At 34.4% G+C, this 9,415-nt stretch overlaps 1 protein-coding gene across 1 annotated transcript in view; it reads right to left on the minus strand.

Annotated features, from left to right (window-relative positions):
- SEMA3E (semaphorin 3E) overlaps positions 1-9,415 on the minus strand; it is a 136,056-nt gene that overhangs the window by 30,191 nt on the left and 96,450 nt on the right. The window contains exon 5 of the mRNA XM_027883659.1: positions 5,894-5,987. Within this exon, the coding sequence (XP_027739460.1) occupies positions 5,894-5,987 (94 nt within the window). The remainder of the gene's footprint in view (positions 1-5,893; positions 5,988-9,415) is intronic.

The raw sequence follows: 9,415 nt of genomic DNA on the forward strand, positions 1-9,415 counted from the left end.
CTAAAATTGTGATGCTGGACATATTTTACCTTAGTAAAAGGCCATATTATTAAAGTAAATATATATATATATACACCATGTTAGTAAAATACCAACAATAGTTATACCTTTTATTTATGTATAGACACTATTCCCCTTAGCTGACCAAAAATTAACAATAACATATTTCATATCATTGTGGACTTGGATGAGAAATTTTTTAGTGCCAATTTAAGAAGTAGGCAGCTATTGTCACTAGGTGGCATCCTTATGTTAGAAAGTAACACAGTAGGAATTAAATTGCACAAAGAGAGGGAAATAAATTATTTCCAGTTCGAGGCTAATCTGAGTAGAAGTTTCAGTGACACAACTTCCTTCCCATTAATCAAAATAAACATGATTGATCCATTCTGATAGCATTTGCTGGCATTTATAAAGGTTCATTGCAAATAAAGCAAGAATTTTGTTTTTTTGGTCTCCCTCAAAGTGTGCATTATGGTTTTAAGAGATACATATGTACAATTGTACCTCCATATATGAAGGGTTCCATAAACATGAATTCAGTATTCTGAAAACTTTAGCGTGATATCTGGGTTTAGACACCTCTGCTGATCTGGAGGTGAGCACAGTTTTACTTTGGACTTCATTATTTAGATATTGCCCTGTAAAATGTATGGACATGATTTAGGGTAAAATACTGGCAAACCAAATAAAAATTAAGTATAAACTATAGCATCTGTAGAAGTTAAGGTTGCCCAAAACTAATAGAGGGTTTTATTTTTTAAACAGCACAGAGCTGCTTAAACCACAGAATCTGCCAGTGTCTATAAAGTGTTCCAAACAATCTGCACAACCTTAATTAAAGAGTTACGTTAGTCATAAATCCCCCTTTAAGAATTCTGTTGGAAAAATATATCAGACTGGCTGGCATTCTTCTTAATTTTGGAGATGTGTAATGCAAACAGGATGTTTTATCCTTTCAAAACTGCAGTGAATCTTGGCAAGTGCATCAGTGCAGGGTAAATGATTCATCATATATTACCAGTGATCAGGACTGACATCTGTAAATGCAGATGTTCAGATGCTTGGATACGAAGTCTATTCCTTCTGCTTTGCATAGGTATAAAATGTGGTATAGGTAACCAACTTACTGGTATGGCATTCTGCCATACATGGAGGAAGTTATCACTGACTATATCTGTGCAGTCCTGGGGGGAGAAAATGGATGTCCAGAAAATGGAAGTCCTGGATGGATAATGTTCCATGACAGATAGCGTTCAAATGCAGAAATTAATCCTGATTTTTACCCTGAACTCTTACTAAGCTAAATATAAGACAAGTATCAAGTGTGAGCAGACAGGTCACTTCACCCAAGGACAGCAATGGGACAGTACTGATGTGACTGTCAAATGTCTCAGCATAATAACACAATTTTGAGATTTTTTGCACTTTTAACACTAAAAGGATCTTCCCTTGTCCTTTCCAATAGTGTTTTGCTTATCCTTTAAATCCAAGTTACAAATTTAGAACACAACTAGGTTTTTACAGGTGGTGACCAATCCAGATTCAGTGACAACCTAAGACTGATGTTTGAAGGATTCTGCAAGATTTCTACTCTTTTCTTCTTCGTTGAAAATCTGCTATCAACTCACTCCCATCTTCATTGCAGGGCTTTAAACTGCTGCACATCACACTGATTAACCTGGACCTTCTAGTAAAATCAGTAGAGTAACTTCACAGACTTTCACTACTCCTCCCCGCTTCTAGTCTAACCTTAGCTTCATGTATATATAACAAATTAATTGCTGGAATTCAAATTTTAACACAGCCTGGTTAATCATGCTAGAATAGCATGATTATAGAAACTTTCTTATTTCCTTATTTAAGCAAACAAAAAAATCTCTCATGGACCTCAAAGACCAGGTTTAGCTCAAGTGATACATGCATACATTTTAGCTAACACTGTTTTCAAGAAACAAATATGTCAAAATTGATTTGGAACCATTTAAAAAATACCTTTATTTCTCCCTTTTTCTCAGAGCAAAATATTTACCAAATCAAATATAAAATTTTCTTTTAAACCCTTCAAAATTCTTAGTCAACAACCCTTAAAGTAAAATAGATTGAAGCATGCAATTTAATTGAAATAAAATAATATATATAAAGGATATCTATAAATAGGCTGCTTCCACCTTAAAGGTGGGTTTCCTTCATTTGTTATTGGCATTTTTTGTGTGCCTATTTCAAATGCAAAGGCAATAGAGACACAAGTTATTATTCATCAGTAATTATTTTTCTGTAAAATGGAAAATTCATGTTATGAATAAAGGATTAGAATATAATGAGTAGAATCTTTCATGTATTTCTTTGACTGTCAGTCAGTTATTACTCACATGACAAATAAAATCAGAACACTAATTCACATTTTAGCAAGTGATACTTCTCACTGCAGGAAAACAGCAAACTCAAAAGAAATTATCAAGTGCTTAGCTGGTAAACTTCCTCTGTATATTTGTATTTTCTGTCTGTCACTCAAGTATTCTGTCTTTTGTTTTGAGAGAAAATGTATTTGTCTTAGTTCATTGCCTAGAGTAAAAAAAAGACACAAATACCTAAAACTGTTTTAAAACTGTAAAGGCAGAAAATAATATTGGAAACGATTCCCTGTATTTTAACATATTCAGATGGAGTTTAGGTTTTTCACCACTTGATCGTGATATATTGCAGGTAACAAAACATGGACTTAAACTAATTTCTCAGCTTTCAAGGGGTAGTGTGGTCCAAGTTAATCAGTGTGCATGATCTGATATAAAAAGTAGTTTTAGCTATTGAAAGCAGATGTTAGAGTTCATTAGGAATAGAAGTCCAAAAGTTTTATAATCCATTCAGCTAAACATACACATTTTATTCAGCTGGTTTGCCATCCAGTATCTATTCTCTTTCCTGATGCTAATAAATCGGTAAAAGTTAATTGTTCATAAATTGAGGAATTCATCACAAGCTACTTTACCACTGGGTCAGACAACCTTCAATAAAATTTGCAACAACACAGATACTTAGTTTTAAAGCCAAGTCACGAACTTGTTTTCTTGAAGTGGGTGTTTTAAGTGTTGTGTTGAAACACATGAAGAGATGCAGAAAAAGGGATTTTCTTTCTTCCTCAGTTAATCCAGCTAAATCTGGTTCTAATTACTTATGTTGCAAATGATCTTTCAAGATCAAGATTTTGAAAGCTTTTAAACTTTTATCAGAGGTATGAAAAGTTTCCTTGTTAGCCAAATCCTCACTGTTAGCCTACATTACCATGCTGGTGTGGGCTGTGTTAATGTGAATGGCAGTGGTGGGAGCAGCTTTTGAGTAGTTTCCGTAGGAAGAAGAGGATGCTGGGTTGTGAAAGCCTTTGCTAACGGGTTTGCATAAAACCTTTTCAAGGACATGAACACTGGCTGAACCTACATGGGAGAGTGGAGATAACTCTGGGGTGCGGCCTCCAAGGGCACACAGACTTCATACGAGGAGCGGATTCCACTTTCTAAGAAAATTGGGAGTGCAGGAAGAGGAATTGAACCTCCAAGCACTGGAGGAAAGTCCGGAAAGATCAGTCCTGGAGGATGCAAGCAGTATTTGTCATCTCCTGTCATGGGGTCATGGTCACCATGAGCTGTGATCAGGGTTTGTTTGAATGAAAGATTACACTTGGCATTAGAAATCTATCTCATTTTCAAATTTCAATTAAAAGATTTTTAATATTCACAGTGTTTGCATCTATGTCTTCTACCCTTTTCAACTGGCTGCCTACAGAGACAAAGAATATACATCCTGCAGTCTAAGGAGCAGAATTAAATTTGTTTATTCTGTAAACTGCGTGTCTGTGGTTAGTAGAAGTTGGTAGAATAAAGTAGAACACATGGAAATTCAAACTTCCTTAAGATATTTTTCCTAAGTGTTGGAAATACTTAACTGCAATAGTTAAAAATGTAAAAATATAAATAAAATAATAAACTCTTTAAAGAATTCCATTATGCTTTTAGAATATCATTCCATAATCACTTGAAATTATAGCATTTCCAATGTATGCTGGGAAAAACAGCCTCTAAATGCCTTTCTCAGGTCATATTAATTTTGATGAAGGGGTGAAATTTAGTCTGATTTTTGGTGCTGTATCAGTGATCGGATAAAAATATTATTTTCCCCTGTTAATCTTGTCACATTATAGAATTATTAGCTTTGTAAGATTGTTTTTATGTCTTTGTCAGTGGGTGTTCAAGACCCTGATCAGCATTTATCAGGGAATGCCTTATTTAATGAATTTCTTCTTCAGATAAGAGGATCCATAGGACCTCCCATAATTCAGGCAAACTCTTGAAGTGCTCAGTGGGACAATCTGGCTTCCATTTAAGCAAATAAAATTCATATTGATCTCACAGTAGGAACATGATTGGGTTAATGTATTTACTTAGTTCTATCTGAGGAAAGGCTGGACTTCAAGATTAGACCGTGAGATTTCAGGTCTACAGCAAATTCCATGGGATGAGTCCCTGTTCCCAGGCTGAGCTAAGACTGGAATCTGTTGAAAACTGTAGAAACAATTTAGGAGTCAGGGTGGGATAAAAGCGTAACAATCTGTGCTTCATGGATTTTGGAAGGTCAGTCAAAAAACAGCAGGTTTTTCTGATTCTTGCATGACTTTTTAACCCACTAACTCTTAAGAATTAGAGCTCTATTTTTTTTTTTTTTTTAATGACAAGGAGGAATATTTTGATGAATTGCTGCAATTTGAAAGATTTTACATTACTGCTGAAGATTCTTCTTCTGATTAATTTGTTAATGCAAAGGAACAAATAAATCTGGCATGTAAAAATACACCTGTCACTCATGACCAGCACTTCCTCCTCACCGTCAAGGGTGAACCATATGGTTGTAGTCAATGATCAGAAACTTTAGCTGCCTTATTTTAAGATGCAAAGCCAAATATAAATATCAAAAGGATCAATCCTCTAACTTTTTTATCCTTGAAAAGTAGAAAATTTATTTAATCTTTTGCCTCTTTCTTCTAACTTTCTTTCTTTTAATGAATATTCTTTTTGAATGCTCAGTTTTTATTTATGTTTTCTAAAACCAGAAATCATCATTGTATTACTCCCTAACTGCATCTAGCTTTCACCCTTTACCTGCTGTTTCTGGCTATCTTTAGTCAATGTACTATAATATTGCTAAGAATGTCTTTGCTTGATCTCACAAAATGTTTTCAAGAAAACATTATAGAGGAAAAAAGATATTGTTTGCTATCACAACTTCAAAGATCCCAGTCCTACAGTGATATACTCACCAGCAAGGAGCACTATCTCAACACAGCTTCCTGGCACTGCAGGACATACTAAACTCTATCTTTGTACAGTTGAGTATAAGATCAACCTTTCTAATACAGAATCACCACTTTGGGATAGTTTTGTTAGAAGGTAGAGTTTAAAAGAAATCTATTTTATCTCAAAAGAGGTAATTTGTATAAGCAATAAAAAAAGTTAAATTCAAATTTTTACAAGATTCTTATAGTTCAGATTCTTAGTAGACGAAAACCAGTAAATTTGGTGTATTTGTCTCAGCAGTGTAAATGTCCAAGTTAGGCATGTTGCTTTACTTTTAAGGAAAGAAGGAAATTATTAATTCCAAAATTACACAACAGTCAATTACCTTCAGGATGGCACATGTCATTCAACATCTCACTTCACTGTGACACCCTTGCTGCAGTTAATGCTGCCTGGAATGTAATATTAATGTGGGCAGCACCATGAGGATTAAGTCTGACATGTGGAAGGTTGCAATGGAAGACTGACAACACTTCGGAGTGCTGAAGAAAGAGGCTCAGAATGACAGATTGACAGGACCGTGAAGATTGTGACATAAAAATCATTACCAATTAAGATGGAGGTGAAGGAAGAACTGGGGTCAAAAGGGCACCTGCCTCGTCCTCTCTCAAATTTGTGCGATTCCAGTTGAAAAAGATGATCCTTAAAAAAAAAAAAAAAGAATCACAGAGAACACTGTGAACCCCACAGGCAAAGAAACAAAGTCCTTAGAGACAAGCTTTAACTTAGTTATACCTTTGTAATGAATTGACTTCATTAGGGAGAAAACACAATTATGGTTGCTCACTGACGTCCTAGTAAAAAATCTCTGGGTTTCTACAAATCACCATTGTGTGTGCACTGCCCAGAAAGAATCAGAAAAATATGCACTAGAATTACACTTATTTTATTTCTGTGGGAGTAGGGAGGGAAGATTCCTCTAGCTTTTCTTCAGATTATCTAAACATTAAATAGATATCAAGTCATGGAATGTGTTTTCCCCCTTTAAGCATTTTTTTCCCAGTAGTTGTTAAATATATCATACTGTGTTATCTTCTCTTCATAGCTTTGAGATGTTTATATATCTTCTCCATAGAAGTATGTTTAGGAATGAATCCCCAGTTATGGTTTTCAGAGCACTGTGATTTTTGCAGTGGATTTAACAGAATATCAGTATAAAAAAAATATTGGCAGCTCAGTTAAATTTGTCTGTATAAGGCTGTAAAGATTGAGAAAGAATTTACAATTTAAATTTTCATTTGCAATGCTATGCTTCTCTCAGCTTTCACAAAAAAGCCCGTTAATTTCTGATTAAAATATCAAGTGAGAGCAAAATATTTTTAATTTAGATATTACCGAAACACCATACCACAAAACACAGGGATAGGGGAGCATAAAAGAGCAAATAGAGAGAAAGTATGAAAGCTTGATAAAAAATATGTCACACAGCCGTCAAGTGTGTGACTAGCAAACATGTCAATAGTTTAGCAGTTCCAGTTCTCTGTGACAATTTTACTCAAAAGTCGACTGAAATGCAGATTATATTAATATATTGGATCAATGCAACTTACCAGTGCATTAAACTAAATCTCAGGTTCACACTGATCATATATGAGGCAAATATTTTGTGAGGCATAAAATCACATTCAACAGGAACCCAAATATCCAGGGTTTTAAGCAGGACCTGCCTGCATCTCTCCGTTGCAGCAAACATTTTCAAAGAAGTCCAAGAGACTTTTAATCATAAATATCAGGTTTTATTAGACCTCTGTTTTTCCAGTATTTATTAGGATAACTCAACACTCGCGCAGAAGAACGCTCGATATATCTAGACCGGACAAAATAATGTCTGGTATTTTTTATTTAACTATATATGGTCCATTTACTTAAGTGATTACAACAAACGGGTTTTTTTCTGCTGTTGATTACATTCTTATGTTGGTAATTTTGAGGGTTTGTAGTATATGCTACCTCAGTTCTTAGAAAGTTTTGGTTTTGAGAGGTACAGAAACCTGACTATGTGTATGCTCTCTGCGATGCTGTATTCTCCAGTCTCCTTCAGATCACTCACCTATATCCTCCCATCCCACCCTACAACCCAAAAATCTTCCCTAGTAAGTGCAATTGCACCAAAAGCTAGAAAAAATTTCTCCTCAGGTAGCTCCACTGATGACAGTTATGTTGTCCTGAAAAAGAAAAGAAAAAAGCCCAACATAAAAAGACAGGGAACAAGGAAGCAGAAGGTGGAAGAACTGTAAAGATAATAAAAAACAATATTTTAAAATGACAGAAAGACAGAAAGTAAAAAGATATAAGAAAAGTGAGAAAGTTGTAGATCTCTTAGTTCCCACTAATTGATTAATTATTGAATATTTCTGTGCATTTTATCTAAAACAGTTAATCTTGAATTTTTTGGAAGACCTTCCACTTCAAAGCACTATTTACATCTTAATTCCCAGTCAGAGAAGCTGATGTACCTTTTTTCCATTCCCAAGCGCCTAAAGAATACACGTACTTTTGATGCAAGTTCTGGTAAAAAAGTAAGATTCTCATTAGTTAGAGAATTTCTATAAAAAAATGAGATGTACCTCAGAGTGCAGCTCTGGAAACCTAGGACATCTGTTTCATGTCTATTTGCAGTGAAAAAATCACCTCAAAAAAAAAAAAAAAAAAAAAAAAAAAAAAAAAAAAAAAAAAAAAAAAAAAAAAAAAAAAAAAAAAAAAAAAAAAAAAAAAAAAAAAAAAAAAAAAAAAGGAAAAATACCATACAAATTTTAAGTATCATTCCTAAAACTCATGAGGTAGCAAGGTATTCTTAATCTCACTCCTCCAAAAGCTCTTATGTTGGCCTGACCCTTGCACAATCGTTAAGCTGATGTAGCACAGAATAACCATCCTGGGTAGAGACTGGGGGTGCAGGAATATTGTTTTCTGCTGCATCAGCACTAATTGCACATGAGTAGTAACTATTGCCTGTCTGCTGTTGGGTAAATGTCAAACAATGAAGAAATATTTCTCTGTGTGTGGAAATCTCAGTCCTATTCCATACTTTTCAAACATCACATACCATGTATTTCTCAAAACTAAATACCATAACGTTTTGAGTCAACAGTGGATAAAAAAAGAGTAAGGTGAACTCAGGAGGGGAAAGGAAAACTTCCTGAAACCATGCAAAGGGATTTGGAAATTATAATGGCATAAAATTTGATGTCAAGGAAATATTTATAAAAACAGTCTGATGTTATTTATTCTCTAATCGGGTACTAAAATTAAAGTTATTCATGAAAAAGATTTGCTTTGGGGATTTCAGCTAAGCTATTTGTCAGTGAATCAGTTCAATAAAGATGTAGAAGTGGAGAGGCAAACTGAGAGTTAGAAGTAGATTTTCCTAGTCTTAATGCTTTCTGCTTAATTTTCCCCACATTAAAATAAAAAATGGATGTGTCTAGGAAAGGAAGAAGTAATACATTTAAAACTGTTTACAGAAAAAAAACATATTCAGATAAAGTGATCAGCTGTGGAAACAAAATTCTTTTGAAACCATACTTGAAGGAGTTGTAATACCCACACTTTCTGGTTTATAGTGTATGGCTCACACTTTGTCCTGCATAGGGAATGGAAACTGAGTTTTGTTCTGTAGAAGACCTGATCCCACCAGGGCATCATAAACTGCACTTCATAACTAACTAATGTAGTTCATAATTGCTAATGTAGTTAAACATTTCCCTGAGAATCAGATTTAAATCAATGGTAAAGACAAACCCATCTCTTTTAATGGTATGATATGGCTGTGGAATGAAAATGTTAAGCAATATGCATAGTGTCCATTCATTATCTGTGTTTTAAAAACTGGAATTTATGAAAAAGGACTGTAGCTTAAACACATAATCTAATGTTAACACTGAAGGTAGACCAAAAGTTGGATTTCAGTGCAATTTGATGGAATTTTTCAGTGGAGCTCACCAGAGTTGATATAAAGCAGGATGTGTTTTTCATAAATGCTTGCAGATGCATTTAACTGCTTGAAAAGTCACTGAAAATGTAAGCAATGACTCCTCCAAGAGAGATTTTCCACCTTCACCTCTTAGGAC

Source organism: Empidonax traillii, unplaced genomic scaffold (genome assembly GCF_003031625.1).
Source record: "Empidonax traillii isolate 1590-97213 ecotype Southwest subspecies unplaced genomic scaffold, ASM303162v1 scaffold131:size1687323, whole genome shotgun sequence".
NCBI classification, from domain to species: Eukaryota; Metazoa; Chordata; class Aves; order Passeriformes; family Tyrannidae; genus Empidonax; species Empidonax traillii.